The following is a 19,912-nucleotide window of genomic DNA, read 5'->3' as shown; positions in this document are numbered from 1 at the left end:
TGCTTTATCCGCGCAAACTGCAGTCGTTATATCATGGTTGTTCTGTTTAAACACCTCCTTACGTTATTTTAATTCCCCCAAAAAAAACAAGGCAACACATGGTACAGAAGTTGTAAAAAGCATATTTATGTTTTTTACCAATCACTCAATGCTCATACATTCATAAGTATCACGAGTTATAGTACATGTATAAATGCATTCTACCTACTGCTCCACAGTCACCAATGGCGACTGAAACCCGCTTTGTTAGTTACTTCTGATTTGTTTTTGATCTAGCTTAGGCTGCTTAGCTGGTTGTTGTAGGGTGAATTGAAATTATGCTAAATAGTTTAATACGTGATCATTCATTAGAGCTTTGATCTCTTGTTTCCACTGACTATTTACTAGAAGACTCATACATGGTGGTTGATGCAACAACAACAACCATTTCTATCACAAAAAAACAGAAAAGTTTAATTATGACTTAATTATGTAGCTTGTAGGTTTGTCAGGCAATTGCATTGTTATCTAACAATACAGTTAAATCCCCGGCGCCGTGGCGTAGTGGTTAGCGCGCCCGCCTGTAACCATTAGGTAATGGGTTCAAGGCTCGTCGCTTCTACCATTGTGGGCGTTTTAACTGCAATTGCTCCAACCCAGTGGCCACTAATGGGTTGTCCAAATTATCAGCTATACATAAAAATAATCACCCACCAAGTAACATACATGGTAACTCGTAAGCTGGCACGAGGTGTTAAACCCGTGTGATAACGACTGTCGTTTTCCAGCCACGCGAGGATAAAGTAAGTTACATTCATTCATTTTCATTAAATTGGTATTTAACAAAAGTTGTTGTTATGTACAGATCCTGCAGAACAGTTTCAAATCACCAATGGCTTGGGCACCTTATGTAAATGGGGAACTGCTGGGCCACAATATTGTAACATCTCATTCTCACTAAACCCAGTCACACATTCTGCCATTTTGAAGAAAAATGGTCGGGAAATATTAATTTGCTGTATAAGTTAATATATTCATTGCTATTGTAGTTCCTAAAGATACCACAGCTACTATTGTTGGGGCAGTTCTTGGTTCAATAATTGCGATTCTTCTGATCATAAACATATTTGTAATATAATAGTTTATCCAAGTGTATATATTACAGATTATATGGAGTTGAACCGACCAAACGCAACCATACCAGCCAACCTATTGTGGTAAAAAGTGTTTTATTTTAATCATTTCACACAGGTTATGCAGTAAAGACAATTTCTAAAATATTAAAAAAATAGATGAGATTTCTGAAAAATGAAAAAAGGTGTGTAGTTTAAATGTATAATTTCAAAATGAAAGTGGTTGCAATGTTTGTATATATTGTTTGCTATTCACACAGGAAGTTATATATCTGTTACGAGGTTAAACATTCAGATGTTTAATGTGTACTCAACCTACCACTTTGTTTAAACAGTTTCTTGACTGTTTGTCTATAACAATTACTATAACAAGCTTTACTGAGAATAATGATAAAAATAATATTTTATTAATAATTCCAACACCACTTGTTAAATAAAAGGCTGATTTAATATTTTTACAGAGATTTCAACAAGTTATGAAAATCTGAAGAACAATGTCAATGTAACAAGAGGTAAGAATTGACTTTTATTCATTGGTTTCCTCTAATCTGACCTTGACCTTACTACAGATGAGCAAGGTTATGCTCATATACAAAGTGCAGAACCAAGCGTTGTAAGTTATCCCAATATATTTAGACGTATTATTAAGTTATTATGTACAACATGTTCGGGTGAGAACATCAAACGATGGATACTAAACTTTTATTGAAAGGAAATAGAAGAATGCGGCAAGACAATCCTCATCAAAGTGAAAACCAATAATATAGGAGCTGGGCCTATTTTTTTATTGGGAAAAATTCTGACTATTTTCCATTTTATAGTGTTTGTGCACACATTCTATCTATTATGTAAGCATTTAATATTATTGTTCTTTTTAATATCATTTTAATAAGAAGCATTATTTTTATTGGGCATATTATAACTTAATTTAGACCCAATGTATACATATTCCCCAGTTCATTTTACGTCTTTGCTTTTGTGTTGAAGGGTACCTAGCTCATACTAAATTAACTCTTCTTTAATTGAGTAATTGGAATAGCTGAATTAAATTAGGTGCAAGGTATATATGCATTATGTATGTATGGTCAAACAACATGTGTTCAATGGCGCTTTATTAATCATTGACTCAAAGCTTTTAATTTAGGTTGAAATATATGTACTAAGGCAGTGTATATGTTTGTGTATGTTGGCTTAACTGTTAAAATTATAAAATTCAAAAAAACAGATTTAGAAAATAACAGGTATGCGGCAGATTATGTTTGTTTAAGCAAGTTAAACATAATGAATTAGATCAACACTTCCATTATTTGAAAAAGGAGTAGTGTGAGTAATACATGCTATGCTTAGTAGTAGTTTAATCATTGGTAGTTGGTAATTGTTACATTAGCAAGTCGTGCATTATGAGTTGATGTGAGGGAGAGAATCAAATTTGCTTAATATTGCATTTTTATTTAAAACTAACAGGATTGCACTAACATTTTTGCAGTTAAAGTGTAGATTTTGTACACAATTACAATGAGTATCCAAACAATAATGCTGATGATATTTGGAAGCTTGGTTGCTACAGGTAATTACTTTTAAACAATATACAATGTTTATAAATATGTTTCTTCTTTAAATTTATTTTAGCGTTTCCCACAGGAATTAACATGAACACTAAACTAGGATGGGGAGTTGGGTCAGTGTATTTTGTGTTTATGGGTCTCTTTTTTCTGTATCCTGATGTTTTTGAATTTCTTTGTGTCTTTAATTTATAAATGGTAAAAATTTCTTAAACATGTGGGTTAAAATACACAATTACAAACTGCCATTCAAGTCTAAACTGTGTCTGTATTTATATATTCCTGAAAAGTCATTTAAGTTATGTGATTCATACAAATAATGTTACTAATACAATATTAATAGGAAAATAACAAATTGATGTAGAAATGTTTTTAAATTAAAATGTTAATACCAGGTGATGTCATCAATCTACCAGCACCTGGTAACACTGCAACAAGAGCACTTGGTATAAGCAACCTTAAGATATCAACAACAATATCAACAACAATCTATGATACATGTGTATGGACTTATGGAAGCAAAGTGCAGTCCTTTTATAGCAAAAACTTTGGTCCTTGCTTGACACCTAGCAATGCTGAAGTAGCAGTTACTTGTACAGACAATGGTGGGACTGTGACATCACAACTACGATTCATTCAAGCTATCAATGCTAGTTTCAACGTAACTGTTGACTGCGACACAACAATAGTTTCATTTCTTACTGTGATTATACAAGGTGAAGTACATATATTTTGCTTCACTGTGGGTTTATATAGTTAAAGTAACATATATTTTCAAGCTAATTCAGTAGGCTATGAACCTGTAAGATTGTTAAATACTAACTTGTTTAAATATAAAACTAAAAAAAGTTTAGTATTTTTCTTTGTTATTATATAGCATGTTCATCTCCAACACGCAACAATGTTCCAGTCAACCCATCAAGTGGTGACTACAACGATCAAGCTAACTTCCAGTGTTCTCATGGTTCAACTTTGTTTAACATGGATGGAACAGCTGGAAACACTGCAACCAAATGCCTTGCTACAGCAGAGTGGGAGAATGAAAATATAGTTCAATGTTGGTCAGGTGGATGGTCTGCTGTGTATATAAGTAGGGCTGCTCATGGATCAATTTGTGCAAAGGAAAATAGAAAATATTTCTTGTAATGCTTCGCTATGCATTTTTCGGTGCATAATGTTACAATTAGTTCTGAGTCTTGATCTGTTACTTGTTTCATCGTCCAAACAAAATGTTAGTATTTTCATATTGTTTGCATTTAATTTGAATTTATATCTTTTTATATTAAATGTTTCATCTACATAAAATACATTTATTTTTTACAGCACCAAGTGCTACATTGATTGGCAACAATACCATTTGTGCTGGAAACATTGCTACATTCCAATGTAATGCATCTGGGGGCGTCCCTTCTTTGGACAGAGTTGAAATTTATTTTAATCAACAGAAACAAACGGTAAAATTGAAGTAAAATATTAAGCTGGTATTTATTTAATTGTTTCCACCAGTTGGTTGGGAACACATGGACAAGCAATCCACTGAGTAGTTCAAACAATGGAGATATAGTGGAATGTAGAGCTATAAATAGTTACACTGCCATGCAGGCATATACAAACTTGGGAAGAGACAGCAAGACATTGATTATACACTGTGAGTCGTAATCATATGAAATTACTGTTTCCCATATTGTTGTCTAACTTTACTTTAAATCTTTAATATGTTGTATGCATTTTACCTATTAACAAATTTGTTCTCACATCTCCAGATGCAGCTGAAGGATTTGCAGTGAATGATGGTACAACCAGCCACAGTAACATATGTACATGGTATATTGCCCCACCTGGTCCAAGATCATGTACCATCACATTCTCACTTAACCCAACTACTCATACAACCACTTTAACAAAGGATGGTAAGTCTCCCATCAGTGTTCTATTTTTTTTTTCAATTTCCGCCAACCGCAAATTATGACGTCACGTATTTCCGCGAAAATTACGACTTTTGTAAATACTGTGTGCATTCGTACGATGGTTCGCTGACATAATCACTAATCAGTGATTCAGCTAATCAGTTATTGAGTTATAAAGTTAAACGGCATGCGTAGTTTGTAATAGTTTTATCATGCTGTTTGTACTCTACGCAAGACGTTTTTTTATAAACGATATAAGAAAACGAACCATATACACGAGAGCATAGACGTCGGTTTTTTAATGATATTTGCCAATTTTTAGGTGGTTTATTTACATGCTTGCTGCGTTCACATGCGTAAGAATTATTCATCGTAGACGAGACAATCCTTTAGATTAGCCAATGGCAGACGGGATTTTTGCAAACCATCTATACTTTAATTCGCTTAAGGGAAAACACAAGTATTCAATCTGTTTTAAGCACCTGCAGGCTAAATAATTGAGAGGACAATCGCTAGTATGACGCAAATAATCAACGTGTGAATTGCTATTATGTCGTAATCAATTGCCAGGTCAAACAATCACTATTATAATGCAATGAATCCACGTGTGAATCCTTACTATTTCGTAATGAATATGCTGCTTGGCTGGGGAAAATATTGTAAATGAAATATTAAACAGCGCTACTTCTAGAACAGATCTTTGTTGAATATATTTACTTTTTTTATTTGTCTCTTCGATTACAGTAGCGAAGATTTAGAAATATTTTAAACGAGAAGGCAGGATATAGCGATAAAACAACAGTTGTTAAAACACGCTTGCAGTTAAAAACAGATTGTTGCGGCCCGCATTGTTTAGAATGCGATACAGCGAAAAATCCTCGTCTGTTTAGCAGCAATATTGATTGTTAATCTAAATTCTAATGTAGTAATAGAGAGAGTAAACCAAACTCGTGTTAGCAAAAAATAGACTTTCAAGAAATATACCCATTGATTGTTGGTGGGAAAGGTCTTTCTAGTGGCGATTTTTTTCAGCCTTTGCTGTTTGAACTGAGCTAAAATATGCTTTAAAATGCAGTGGTTCCCAAATTCTATTCCCGTACCATTTTTTGGTTCATGCAGCATTCTCGTACCACATACTAAACTAATAGACTTGTGAATGTTTCAAAAAAAGTCACCTGACCATTTACTAATTTTTCGGCGGGAATTCGCAATACAAACTTGGCACTGCTTTTTTCATGGCTGCGTGTAAAATAAGTGTTATTTGCCAATTTAACATGGTAACAGGCTGTAATAAACAACCTAAATATGTTCACTGCTGTATATTTTCTTAGCCAAGCAGCATATTTATTACAAAATAGTATGGATTCACACGTGGATTTATTGCATCATAATAGCGATTGTTTGACCTGGTAATTGATTACAACATAATAGCAATTCACACGCTCATTATTTGCGTCATAATAGCGATTGTCCCCTTGATTATTTAGCCTGCATTTGCCTAAAAACAGTTTGGATATTTGCCTTTTCACATGCGCGCATTAAAGTATAGACTATAGATAGTTTGTGAATACTTCATACCCGCGTAAAGCAACCACTGCTTTAATGGCTACAATGGTCGACGTCTATCGTTGATAATTTTTTTTATCTAAATTTTCTTTAAAAACGTTACATTTTTACTGTTACTCTACCGTTTTTGTAGTTGTAACTCTATTGACAGGAGTGAATACCATAAGGCAAAACAGGATTACCACGTCCACGTGTAATTGGTTGGTGTCACAATACCGCTTGTTATGTTAAATGCAGTCATTTAATACGCCGATAAACGCAATAAAAGAATTATCTACGTAACAATATTACTTGTGACGTAACAATATTTCATATTTAGAAACACGTGGAACTTGTGGTTTATGAAGTTAAAAACAGAATATGTATTATTATCCCTAATTTCGCGTAACTTTCATTGCATCGCGGAACAACGTGCGTACGAAAAAAAATCTAAAATATTTGTTTCGCGTAAAATATTTCCACATTCCTTACGCATTTACGCCGACCGCCGGTCGCCGCGGTCGTGGGAAAAAAAAGGGAAAATTGTACACTGTCTCCCATAAGCCTCTGCTTTACAAAATATAAACCACTCTGTATTTAGGGACCATGGTAACGAATGATGCAACTAATCAGCCACAAACATCAACATCACAAAGTTTTTACTCGAAACCAGGTTTGAAATTGTTAAAAACAAATTGTAATCCAGCTCCAATGTTTCTATTCATTGCAGCCATCATTTAATGATAGTGGGAATTATAAATTGAGAATCAACAACGGAATATTTGAAAATACTTTCACTTTCAATATATCAGTGATAAATGAAGTGCAACCTACAAAAACACCACCCATCCCACCACCAGATAACTTAGGTGTTATAATCGGAGCTGCAGTTGGTGGGGTGGTAGCTTTTATATTGATCATCATTCTTGTGGTTTATTGTTTAAGAAAGCAAAATAATAAAAAACACCAAGGTGAGGTTGTTTATATTATAATACAACATGTATTAATAAAATATTTGTTAAATTTAATCCATAATGGCCACAGTTTATATCTGAACGCTGGATTTTTTATTATGTAAAGTAAATAACTATTTGGTTAAGACTTAAAAGTTTCCCCTTTTACTCTTCATAGATAAGGTAAAATTATATTGACCATGTTTTTCTTGCAGATAAAGAAGTTACAGGAAGAAGGTAAACACTAGTTTATCTTATGCAATATATACAATAACAAAATATTAACATTTACTTTAAATTGCAGCAACATTGGTATGGAAGCAGAGCATGGTAAGACTTACTTTGCAACAACGGTTATTCAAATGCAAGATAGTAAAAAAATGATGATTAATTATATTTTACTACATGTTTTACTACACAATACTTTCTCGTTTATTTGAGTAAATATAAGTTTTGAATATTCATGTATTACCATATATTTATTATTTATATTCATTGTTCATAACAAATAGTTGGGTTGTTTATATCTTCAGGTTACTATGAGATTTCTGATCGATCACCATATCAAAACGAACAAGTAACCAATGTGAGTGACTGCATTTATCTCACTGATTCTTTTCTATTACTAATGTATTTGAATTAATTTAATTATTATTTTTCTATTAGAACATACCTGCAACACAATCAACGAATTATGAAAATCTGAAGGACAATGTCAATGTAACAAGAGGTAAGATTTTGTTTAGTTTTTTTTAATGTTTTCTTTGATTTAAACATTTATTTTGATGCAGATGAGCAAGGTTATGCTGATTTACAAAGTGCTGGGCCAAGCGTTGTAAGTTATGCCAATAAATGTGGTCGTATGATTAAGTTATTCTGTACCATATGTTCAGGTAACAACACCAAACGAAGGATACGAAACCTTTATTGGAAGGAAATATGAGAATATGTCGCGAAATCAACAAAATGAAAGCTAATATAAACATGTGGCTTGAAAGTTTTAGACCATAAGAGCTGGACTCTCATTGCTTAAGAAAGTTTCGAATTTCTGAGTATTTCACATTTTAGAGCATGTTCACATATTATAATATATCTTTTATGTAAAAAAAACCCTTTTTTTTACTACCATTTTATTGATGGGGTATATTTAATTTTTTTATTGGGTATGTTTACTCTATTATAATTTTGTTTAAATTTAGACCTAATATTTCCCAGTTTATTTTAAGTCTTTTCTTTTATATTGTGTGAGCGGTGCTTTCACTAAATCCACTTTTATTTAAGTAAATGATTAGGGTAACTAAGTGAAACTGGGTGCAAAACTAATATACATATTGACGTGTGGTCACATATACAATATAGGTTCAATGAAGATTTATTAATCATTTGTATGAAGCTTTCAATTTACATTCAATAAGAAGTCTTATTATGTACTTCGACAGTGTAAATAGCAGCGTTCTTGACTATAACTGTTGAAATTGAGAAATATTATTACCGGGTTATTGAAAGAAACAGATCAAGAGAATAACAGACAAGCAAGTGGCAGATTAGGTTTGTTTAAGCAAGTTAAAGCTAATAAATTAGATCAACATTTCCATTATGTCAATTATATGACTCAGTAAATATTAACTCTTGTGAGAACAAGGAAGTAATGTAGGAGTAGTGTGAGTAATACATGCTATGCTTCATAGTAGTTTAATCATTGGTAGTTGGTAATTGTTAACTTAGCAAGTCGTGCATTATGAGTTGATATGAGGGAGAGAATCAAAATTTGCTTATTAGTGCATTTTTATGTAAACGGATTGTACTAACATTTTTGCAGTTAAAGCAGGTTCTGTACACAATTACAATGAGTTACCCAATTTTAATGCTGGTGATATTTGGAAGCTTGTGTGCTACAGGTAATAACTTCTGAGTAATATATAGTGTTTATGGAAATGTATATTAAAAATGTATTTAATATAAATATATTTCCAGCTTCCCCCACTTGTTCCAACCCAACAGTCACCCCATCAAGAAATACATGGGCACTTGATTATACTGGGCAGTTGTACTCAGTCTATTTCTGTGTAACTGGATCACCACAGGATCTTGCATGGTCTTTCCAAGATTTATCAGGGACAACTCTTGCTTTTTTTACATTTACAACAAACTTTGGCTCAAACCCATGCCAACCAGCCACCCATGTACCAGGTTACAATGCAACTTGCCAATACAAGGGTAGTTGCTACACAACAACGTTCAGTGTTACCAACAAATTAACTTCTTCTTTCCATCAATCAACGTTGTATCTAGCTTATGGTGGTTCAAGTTGCTTTGCTCAGAATATTTCACTTCAAGGTTGGATTTCTCAAATTAGGTTTAAACTGGTTGCATCATGGTACTAAACTGTTGCCAAATTTGTTTTTTTTATTTTAAAGATTGACTTAGTAATTACCTTCCTGTTCAAAAAATTTAATCAATAACTCTAAAATAAATTAGGTAAAATAATGTAGTAAACTTTACTACAGCATGTTCATCTCCAACACCTAACAATGTTCCAATCAACCCATCAAGTGGTGTCTACAACACTCAAGCTAACTTCCAGTGTTCCCATGGTTTAAGTTTATTTTATTTAAATGGAACAACTGGAAACACTGCAACCAAATGTTTTGCTACATCAGAGTGGGAGAATGAAAATATAGTTCAATGTTGGTCAGGTAGGAGGTCTGTAGTGCATTTAAAGTTAAAATGCTGTTGTATAATGTCTACATTTTATGTTGATTTTTTTAAATTTGATGCAAATTTATTTAAGTAATGTTACTGTTTAATATTTTCGAGAGAAAAGTAATGATGGACAAGACACAGATATGTGTTTTGTTTACATCAAGCAACTATTTGTTGCACAGCATTACCTCACTACCTGTAATGTCAATTATAATAAAATAACATTTGCAAATTTCGTTAGCACCAACTGCTACATTGATTGGCAACAATACCATTTGTGCTGGAAACATTGCTACATTCCAATGTACTGCATCTGGGGGTGTCCCTTCTTGGGACAGAGTTGAAGTTTATTTCAATAACCAAAACCAAATGGTAAAGTTAAAGAACGCAAATGAATTAATGGTATTCTAGTATTGTGGTAACGACATATGCCTAAATATTGGTGTCTTATGTCACCTCTCATGCCCATTTTTGAGTCACCAGTAACTTCAAAGTTGACTTTTTATGTATGGCTGGTGCACTGAGTTAGAGCAATGAACACTAAACATATTCCTGAAAAAACTCGTTTCTCCACAATAGTACTAGCCATAGGCGCCTAAGTTTTGATTGTCTAGGTTAGGCAAACTCATAGTTACAAATATCAACTACTTATTACATCATACGTAAGCTAATAAGGTAATTACCGAACTCGCCCTGGTTAGGTTTAACTTTCGCATTACACGTTACGCAGCACGTTGAACGTATACACACAGTAGTAGCGGTTGTAACGTATTGAAAGATCGTCAAACTTGCAGGTGCAGGCACACGCAATATTCTACGATCTTTGTTTCTATCACAATGGCGATTGTGAAGTAATGTAACACAAAAACATCGTCAATTTGAAGCAGCTCCACTCCTGCTACTGATTTAGATTATTACCACCCGTTTTAAAGGCAAATCACATTTTTTTCACTCGTAGCTGTGAGAAAAGCATTGCCAAGTTTTTGTAGGAATTGTTGCCAAAAGAAATTTGTATGTGCCGCATGTATTTAATGGTGTATATGAAATCATCAATTATACAAACAATTATACTAATCGTAAAGTTGATATTAAGTATAAAAAACTAATATTTCCTTTAGTATTTATTTAATTGTTTTTTTCCAGTTGGTTGGGAACACATGGACAAGCAATCCACTGAGTAGTTCAAACAATGGAGATATAGTGGAATGTAGAGCTATAAATAGCTACACTGCCATGCAGGAATATACAAATCTGGGAAGAGACAGCAAGACATTGATTATACACTGTGAGTTGTGATCATATGAATACTAGACTAACAAAAATGTTCTGCCTAAACACAAACATAGGCTATTGACACTTTTTTTATTAAAACGTTTTGTTTTCATTTTTCAACAAAGTTTAAGTTCATTGAATGGTAAAACTTACTTCCTCTCTGTGTAAGAAGTTGTTTGCTGAAGTTATGTGAAATTGCATGAATTTGTTATTAAAGTCAACTCTGGCACCGTGGCACAATTACTTATGCGCCGCTAACCGTTGGTTATGGGTTCAAACTCACTGGTCATTAATGGGTTGTCCAAATTCAGTCATACATATAAACAAGTCTAAAAACACTAACAAAGTTGTATCCGTTGTAAGCTTGCACTCGGGCCATGCGATGATAAAGCAAGTTACATTCAATTATTTATATTTATTGAAATTGGAAAAGTTACTCAGTCAGATAAAATAGTTTGTTGTTTTTAGTTAGGGTATTAAACTTGGTATCAACATTACCATCTCTACTAGTTGTGATTAGCAATATGAAGTGTGCAATGAAGTATTTCTTTTATCCCACCAATTAGGATAGCAGTGCAAATTAGCAGATTACGTATCAACTGTAAAAAAGAATTTAGTTTTAACATGAATTGTTATGTTTCTTGAAATTGTTCAATTTCTAATTGTTGTGATGAGTAACCTTGTGCTCCAGATGCAGCAACGAATCCAAAGTTTGAAACCAAATTCACGGATCTGTTGATCAATTTAAGCAGTGGTTACCTGCTTAGATCAGATGAGACGTTGACCATGAATTGCTCAGCTAATGGAAACCCTTCTGTAACTTGTACCTGGACTTGTTCTCCTTCAAATTGTGGTAGTTTACCAAACACTTGTGAGATCAACAATGTAAATGTTATTAATTCCACAACCATCACATGTACGGTTGGTAATGGTGTTTGTGGAGGTGGTACTACCAGTATTACTCAACACATAACAGTGGTACCTAAAACTAGTAAGTTGGAATGTGATTAAAGTCAAATCAACTGATCATTTACATTGATTATTCAACAGGAGATCCATATATAGTGGTCGATGGAACAACAACAACAGCTACTTCTATTACAAGAAACAAAACAGAAAGTTTAAGTTTAGCTTGTGCAATTCAAAACCAGATTAAAATGGACACAGTAATAGTTTGGAAGAAAGATGGAATTATAAACTTCGGATCAGATAATGTGACCATAAACAATTTATCCCCAGAAGATACAGGATCATATTCTTGTCACACAAGCGATGCTTTTGGAAATTTTTCATCATCTTTATACATTGATGTATATTGTGAGTACCGTTACTACCGTATGTAACATTTGCAAGGAAATGTTTGATTTAGGAATAATGTGATGAATCTTACTTGTTTTCTTGAATTTTATTTTTGTTGGTGTTAGTAATAATGTTTTAACTATAATGCAATTTATGTAAGCCCATGTCATAAAACTTGATATACTATTTCAATCTTTGATTTATTCCTATTTCTTGATTTCTATTTCCTGATTATTTCTGATTACTATTCTCTGTTGTATGTTCTTGATTTCTCTTTTGATATCTATTTAATGGATAAAACAATTTCTATTTCTTGATTTCTATTTTATGGAAAGTACTATTTCTTAATTTGCCAAACATTAGAACTTTTACGCAATGGACATAAATGAATGAATGTAAGATACTTTATCCTCGCATGGTCCGAAAACGACAGTTATAACACGGGTGCTGATACACCTCGAGCCAGCTTACGAGTTACCATGTATGTTACTTTGTGGGTGATTATTCTTTTGGAGATTTTTTTATTTTTATATATGGCTGATTTTTGGACAACCCATTAGTGACCACTGGGTTGGAGCAACTGCCATCAAGTGTCTTGTCCAAGGACACATACGCCCTCAATGATAGCAACAACGAGCCTTGAACCCATTACCTATTGGTTCTAGGCAGGCACGCTAACCACTTTGCCAGTGCGCCGGGCAATGTTAAACAATAACTTGCTTTCTGCGTAAACCATGTTTGTTGAACAAAACCTTTTACATCTCCAGATGCAGCTGAAGGATTTGCAGTGAATGATGGTACAACCAGCCACAGTAACATATGTACATGGTATATTGCCCCACCTGGTCCAAGATCATGTACCATCACATTCTCACTTAACCCAACTACTTATACAACCACTTTAACAAAAGATGGTATGTCTCCCATAAACCTCTGCTTTACAAAATATAAACCACTCTGTATTTAGGAACCATGGTAACGAATGATGCAATTAATCAGCCGCAAACATCAACATCACAAGGTTTTGTTTTTACTCGAAACCAGGTTTGAAATTGTTAAAAACAAATTATAATCCAGCTTCAATGTTTCTATTCAATGCAGCCGTCATTCAATGATAGTGGGAATTACACACTGAGAATCAACAATGGAATATTGGAAAATACTTTCATATTCTATATATCAGTGATAAATGAAGTACAACCTACAACAACAATAACACCCGCAACTGGTGGTACTCCACCACCCATCCCACCACCAGATAACTTGGGTGTTATAATCGGAGCTGCCGTTGGTGGGGTGGTGGCTTTTATATTGATCATTATTCTTGCGGTTTATTGTTTAAAGATGCAAATCAATAAAATACACCAAGGTGAAGACATTTATATTATAATACAAAATGTATCAATAAAATAAGTAAATAATTGTTTCGTTAAGAAATTTCCCCTTTTTCTCTTTACAGATAACATAAAATTATATTGACCATGTGTTTTCTTGCAGATAAAGAAGTTACAGGAAGAAGGTAAACACTAGTTTAACTTGTGCAATATATACAATAAGTTTAATAACAAAATATTAACATTTACTTTAATTTGCAGTAACATTGGAATGGAAGCAGAGCATGGTAAGATTTACTTTGCAACAAATTTTATTAAAAAGCAAGACAGTAATAAATGTTCCGGATAATCAAGTTTTACTGCATATTTATAAGCAATGTTTAAAACAATAACTATGTTGTCTATTCTTTTTATTTCTTCAGGTTACTATGAAGTTGCTAATCTATCAGCTTATCAGAACGAACACGTAACTAATGTAAGTGAATGCATTTATAACATTGTTTTTTTTATATTATTAAGAAAAGTAATTCAATTGTTATTTTTCTATTAGAACATACCTGCAACCCAATCAACGAATTATGAAAATCTAAAGGATAATGTCAATGTAACAAGAGGCAAGATTTAATTTTATTTTCTTTATTGTTTTCTTTGACTTAAACATTTATTTTGATGTAGATGAGCGAGGTTATGTTGATATACAAGGTGTGGGGCCAAGCGTTGTAAGTTATTCCAATTTAACCATATAATTAAGTTATTGTGTAAATATGTTCAGGTAACAACATCAAATGATGGATACGAAGTTTTTATCAGAAGAAACAGCAAGAATACGGCGGGCAATCAACAAAACGAAAGCCAATACGAACATGTGGCTTGAAAGTTTTGTACTAAATAAGCTAGGTCTTCCTTTATTAAGAAACATTCTGGCTATTTCACATTGTATAGTGTTTGTGCACACATTAAATATTTTATGACGCAATATTTTATTGTTATTCTTTTAGCTGTCAGGTTCAGCATTAAATTAAAGTTGGAGAAATCATATTTACATAAGCTACCAGTTTTTTGTATTAATTATATATATGTGGTATTTAAAGTTTTAGATGGTATCTAGTGTAGCTATTTTGTATTTATTTTTTGGGTATATTGTAATTCTGTTAAAGGTTACACCTAAAGTGGTTTACTTCCTTCATTCCATTGATGGATACTTGTTTAAGGAATTGATACAAGGAAGTCACATGTCAGGTTTAAACAAGTAATAATCTTACATGATTCAGTATCATAAGTGCCAAACCTGGGATGGCAGGCCAACCGACCTTGAAATTTTCGACCCTGCATTAATTAGTGAATGTTAAAAACAATGATTAAATATCTGTTTTATGGTAATGTTTTTCAATGTATTTCCTCACCTATATAAAGTTTGGTGCCTATACTTAGTATATGTTAATTATAGTGCCTAGTGGCTGACACATGTCATGCTTATGTAAACAAAGACTTGCAAATAGTCTAAGGTTGTATGCATATTGAGATGTTGTTGCAGACAATTAAGTTTTCTCGATATGATTAATATTGTTATTTTGTATTCCAGATACGGGTATAGCATCTACTTTTATTTCAGATACATTATTATATGTAAATTTTGCTATTGTAGTAAATATGTAGTTATAAGATGAATTGTATTTCACCAGCATATACTAATATCATTAAGCTGTGGACCTTTGGTGTAATCGTAATATATGGTAAGTAGGTTTTGTTTAAGAAGTGTAATAGTAAAAGAGCTCATTTTATTTTAACAACCTTCTAGTTAACAGTGGTTGCTTTACTGTCATTAACTCATCACATTATATTTTACTTAACTGGGTTTTACCATTATCTGGCCCGTGGCAAAGTGGTTAGCGCACCTGCCTTTAACCATTGTTAATGGGTTCAAGGCTCTTCGCTGCTATCATTATGGGTGTATGTGTCCTTGGGCAAGACACTTAACGGCATTTGATGTCAGCATACTATTATTAGAGTCAAAGTTAGTTAGAATTTGCATGACTATTTTATTCACAATAACCAACAGACCAACAGTTAAAGCAGTTTTTCCATATAGGTTAATTTATCAGTTGTATTACACACAAAAGTGGCAAGTTACACAGAAAGTTGTGCTGAAACATACAGCCATGAATCCATGATTCAAACCAACATTTACCATTTTAAATTCCAAGGTGTAAATATAATAAGAGCAAGGAAGTGATGTGGTATTGTGTGGGCACACATGCCACTCATATTTCTTTATTTGTGTGCTGTTGTCACTTCTTACAATTATAGACTAATTTACAATTATAGATATTTAAAAAAAGTTTTGCAGATTGTTTGGTCATTGTTTTGAGTTCTCAATTAATCAATTTATTATACTTTTTTGTCCAGTTTAAAAATGTCCTTGCTTTGTATATTTTATCAGAAAATGAATATCCAAATATTAATGTTGGTAATATTTGGAAGCTTACATGTTCAAGGTAATTACTTTCGATTAAGATGCCTAGTTAATGAAAATGTATTTAATTTAAATTATATTTCCAGCTTCTTCAACTTGTTCCAACCCAACAGTCACCCCATCAAGAAATACATGGGCACTTGATTATACTGGGCTGTTGTACTCAGTATATTTCTGTCCATCTGTACAAACAAATGATCTTACATGGTCTTTCCAAGATTCATCAGGGGCAGATATTGTTTTCTTCACATTCACATCAAGCCTTGGCTCAAACCCATGTCAACCAGCCACCCCTGTACCAGGTTACAAAGCAACTTGTCAATACGAGGGTAGTTGCTACACAACAGCGTTCAGTGTTACCAACAAGTTAACTGCTTCTTTCAATCAATCAACGTTGCAGCTAGTTCATGGTGTTTCAAGTTGCTTTGCTCAGAATATTTTACTTCAAGGTTTGAAATTTGTAAATCATTTGAAGACTTTTTTAATTTGCTTTTACTTGATGAGAATGAAGTAAAAGTAATGTGCTGTGTATATGAGTATATTGGGATGTAACAAGTTGTTTACCACAGAATGTCCATCTCCAACATCCAACAATGTTCCAGTCAACCCATCAAGTGGTGTCTACAACACTCAAGCTAACTTCCAGTGTTCCCATGGTTCAACTTTATTTAACATGGATGGAACAACTGGAAACACTGCAACCAAATGCCTTGCTACAGCAGAGTGGGAGAATGAAAAGATGGTTCAATGTTTGACTGGTCAGTAATTTAAATCAGTGAGCTTTAGTACTTTTAATTTAATTTACATTTGATTTATGTCAATCATAGCCAGAGTTGTTCTCATTGTGACTTACAAAATTAGGGTAACAATGCCTTTATATGTGTGTGTTTTTTCTTTACATATATATATGAAGATTGTAAATAGGATAAAATAGAATATTATGGTGCTGACTGCTTTTGGTACAAATTTATAGCCAGTGTGACTTATTTTAAACTAAAGTTACAGAAAGCAGCACTACAACACATGGTTCAACAGCCCTATTGGTATCTACAACAGTACAAGCCATAACAGCTTCCGCAACTGGTGGTACTCCACCACCCATCCCACCACCAGATAACTTGGGTGTTATAATTGGAGCTGCAGTTGGTGGGGTGGTGGCTGTTATATTGATCACCATTCCTGTGGTTTATTGTTTAAGGAAGCAAATAAACAACAAAAATCTAGGTACGTAAACTTCTAAATATCACAGAGCAAAATACCCTCATATAACATTGTTACCACCAGTGGCACACCCGGACAGAAGTAAAATTTGGGGACAAGTTACCAAATCACATAAATATATTACATAATGAGTAACCAGGGACAAGTTCGTGCCTGTATGTAACGTTGCGAACATGAACATGTTTGCGGTCATGTAACGCTTACAACATTCATTTGCTTTGCAACATTATCTGAGGCACTGGATATTAATTAGGCCAAAACGCACGTAATATATATATGTTAAGTATATAATGACTTACTTTTAAACAGGAGACCGTGATGCTACAGGAAGAAGGTAAATTTATAAAAGAGTAAACAGACTAACATACAAATATATTCCTACAAAGTTTACATACAACACACTATAATTTAAAAGCAGGCATGAGGTGTTTGAAATTGAACACCAGTATTATGATGATAATCATTGCCTGTAATGTGAGCAAGTTACATTCATTTAGGTTGATATTTTGGTTTATAATATGCTTTATAAAATCTGTATTTAGTGGCACTACCTTATTTACAGTAATATAGGAATGGAAGCTCAAGAACATGGTAAGAGTGTTTGTGTTTAAAAATATTCTTATAGCCCACACATAGACTTGGCTTCAGAAAGAGTAACATGTTTCTAATTATTTTGAACGCATAATTTTGAGGTACCCATGCCTTAATATTCCACAATACAATATCAGTATGTGTATGGTAAAGGATCTTGTGTGACGTTTATTTAGGCAATTCGTTCGGGCAGAACACCAGTGTTACAGCGACCGTCATTGCCCCGCCATACGAGAACTAATAGGTTGCATTTATTCGCAAACCTATAGTTTGAATTTTGTGCATTGGATAGTGTTTTAAATACGTGGTTTATTACCATCACCGAGCATTAAACAAACTAAAGTAATAATAATAATACAGCACCTCATATTCAGTAGAACTTCATTTGAAACGGCAATGCTGAGATAGACCTGGTAATATATATTCCCGTAGTCGCGTAGTGAGTCTTTACCACAGAGTAATTCAATATACAGTATACTCAACAGCAAGCTTACAACGTTTGATTAAACAACAGTAATTCAACTAACAAGTTATTTACCACCTAACTATTTACTTAGCTACTTTAATAATTACCGCGTATATTTTTTATGACATAAACTAACTAACTGTCTTCGTCTGTCCATATTTTCCTTGCTACTTTAGGTTATTCCGAAATAGCAGAGCGGTCGCATTACCAAAACGAACAAGTTACTTCTGTAAGTAAAATTCAAATTCCAACGCCTCATTATTACGTAAGAATTGTTATTGTTTTAATAGAATATCACACAATCGACGAACTACGAAAACTTGAAAAATAATGTTGACGTTACGAAAGGTAAGAATCAAAGAATATAATCGATGTTTTTAACTGTTCGTTGTTTAAAATTTTATTTTGAAGCAGACGAGCAAGGTTATGCTGATTTACAAAGTGCAGGGCCAAGCGTTGTAAGTTATCCCAATGTATTTGGCCGTATGAATAATTGTATACCATATGTTCAGGTAACAGCACATAACGACGGATATGAAGTTTTTGTCAGAAGAAACAACGAGAATACGGCGGGCAATCAACAAACCGAAAGCCAATACGAACACTTCGGTTAATTTATTTCTGGACGGTTTATTATATGTCCGTTATTTGCTATTTTAGTGTGTTTTGAGCCGTACCAGCAACCTTTCTGTTTAAGGAACAGTAAAGGAAAGTTATTTAAAGTGCATTTACAAGCAAAATGGGGTATTACGACGCGCTGTACGTCACAGACATATGGAATAGCCTAATGTATTTTTTACACAAGTTTGACGTGTATTACACTCGTCTTTTTGAACAATACATACACGCTATAATAGGCCACCGTAATATGGAAATTTATGTTCATTCGGTTTATTTATAGTGCATGTAGGCGGATATGGGGGATTGAGTCATTCGTATCGTTTTGCATCTAATTTGTGATGAGTTGCGAATTATGTATAGCCTATAAGCAATCGTATAAATATATACAGTTTGTTATGCAGCAACGTTGCTCTGAAATAATCGTAATCTATGTAATAAGAAACGGTAATCACGCCAAGGTTTTACACGACGTAACGTTGATCAGCAAGTACAGCCAGAAAACATCCCTCCAAAAACACTTAAATAGTTGCTTACTTTGGTATCTCGCTAGCAGGTACCTCACACATTATGTGTTTGGTGTGTCATTAGATACTCATGTTAATAATCTTGCCGCGCCACTCCACGGTATAAAAAGAAGTCACCTACGATATTACTACAGCATGAATTGAATTCACTTTTTAGTACGTCATTTAAATACGTCTTTACGTCCACAATGTTAAGGCAATATTGACGATGTTCAATTTGAGGTTGCACTGATTGAGTTTCACACGCGTGACCAACCGTGTCGTGTAAGAATGTTTGTTGCGGTACGCCGTAGTTAACCCGCGATGTTCTTTTTGAAACTGTTGAGGTT

The 19,912-nt window shown here is 33.5% G+C and overlaps 2 protein-coding genes across 12 annotated transcripts; both read left to right on the top strand.

Annotated features, from left to right (window-relative positions):
- Nucleotides 1-27: 27 nt before the first annotated feature.
- Nucleotides 28-14,665, top strand: LOC149729308 (uncharacterized). 6 transcript variants are annotated; one of them, XM_089886156.1, is made up of 20 exons: nucleotides 28-782; nucleotides 845-976; nucleotides 1,145-1,196; nucleotides 1,574-1,624; nucleotides 2,599-2,679; nucleotides 3,070-3,390; nucleotides 3,552-3,740; nucleotides 10,024-10,154; nucleotides 10,926-11,067; nucleotides 11,746-12,045; nucleotides 12,105-12,371; nucleotides 13,121-13,267; nucleotides 13,321-13,397; nucleotides 13,455-13,722; nucleotides 13,851-13,872; nucleotides 13,949-13,974; nucleotides 14,110-14,162; nucleotides 14,238-14,301; nucleotides 14,363-14,406; nucleotides 14,460-14,665. In XM_089886156.1, exons 5-20 carry the CDS (start codon nucleotides 2,628-2,630, stop codon nucleotides 14,559-14,561), a joined length of 2,205 nt encoding a protein of 734 aa, XP_089742282.1. In that variant the 5' UTR covers nucleotides 28-782; nucleotides 845-976; nucleotides 1,145-1,196; nucleotides 1,574-1,624; nucleotides 2,599-2,627; the 3' UTR covers nucleotides 14,562-14,665. The 6 variants fall into 6 exon arrangements, with proteins under 6 accessions (XP_089742282.1, XP_089742281.1, XP_089742283.1 ...); XM_089886155.1 differs by having other exon boundaries at nucleotides 1,682-2,679; XM_089886157.1 differs by lacking the exon at nucleotides 10,024-10,154 and adding an exon at nucleotides 3,998-4,128 and having other exon boundaries at nucleotides 1,682-2,679.
- A 455-nt stretch (nucleotides 14,666-15,120) lies between these two features.
- LOC149729307 (uncharacterized) lies at nucleotides 15,121-19,649 on the top strand. 6 transcript variants are annotated; one of them, XM_089886185.1, is made up of 11 exons: nucleotides 15,121-15,420; nucleotides 16,128-16,182; nucleotides 16,247-16,609; nucleotides 16,730-16,918; nucleotides 17,160-17,384; nucleotides 17,691-17,715; nucleotides 17,944-17,972; nucleotides 18,615-18,667; nucleotides 18,729-18,786; nucleotides 18,853-18,896; nucleotides 18,951-19,639. In XM_089886185.1, the coding sequence occupies exons 1-11, from the start codon at nucleotides 15,418-15,420 to the stop codon at nucleotides 19,050-19,052; spliced, it is 1,146 nt and encodes a 381-aa protein (XP_089742311.1). In that variant the 5' UTR covers nucleotides 15,121-15,417; the 3' UTR covers nucleotides 19,053-19,639. The 6 variants fall into 6 exon arrangements, 5 of the variants coding, with proteins under 5 accessions (XP_089742311.1, XP_089742310.1, XP_089742313.1 ...); XM_089886184.1 differs by lacking the exon at nucleotides 16,128-16,182 and having other exon boundaries at nucleotides 18,951-19,640; XM_089886183.1 differs by lacking the exon at nucleotides 15,121-15,420 and having other exon boundaries at nucleotides 15,739-16,182; nucleotides 18,951-19,640.
- The last annotated feature ends 263 nt before the right edge of the window (nucleotides 19,650-19,912 follow it).

The sequence above is a fragment of the Ciona robusta genome, chromosome 10 (assembly GCF_009617815.1).
Source record: "Ciona robusta chromosome 10, ASM961781v2".
In the NCBI taxonomy this organism is placed as follows: Eukaryota; Metazoa; Chordata; class Ascidiacea; order Phlebobranchia; family Cionidae; genus Ciona; species Ciona robusta.
This window is presented reverse-complemented; position numbering and strand designations above follow the sequence as displayed.

Coding starts and splice junctions, on each gene's coding strand:
- LOC149729308 (XM_089886154.1), top strand. CDS start 8,926: ATGAGTTACCCAATTTTAATGCTGGTGATATTTGGAAGCTTGTGTGCT. Junction 10,155..10,925: donor TCAATAACCAAAACCAAATG/GTAAAGTTAAAG, acceptor GTTTTTTTCCAG/TTGGTTGGGAACACATGGAC. Junction 13,723..13,850: donor AATCAATAAAATACACCAAG/GTGAAGACATTT, acceptor GTTTTCTTGCAG/ATAAAGAAGTTACAGGAAGA.
- LOC149729307 (XM_089886183.1), top strand. CDS start 16,101: ATGTCCTTGCTTTGTATATTTTATCAGAAAATGAATATCCAAATATTA. Junction 17,385..17,690: donor AATAAACAACAAAAATCTAG/GTACGTAAACTT, acceptor ACTTTTAAACAG/GAGACCGTGATGCTACAGGA. Junction 18,787..18,852: donor TAATGTTGACGTTACGAAAG/GTAAGAATCAAA, acceptor ATTTTGAAGCAG/ACGAGCAAGGTTATGCTGAT.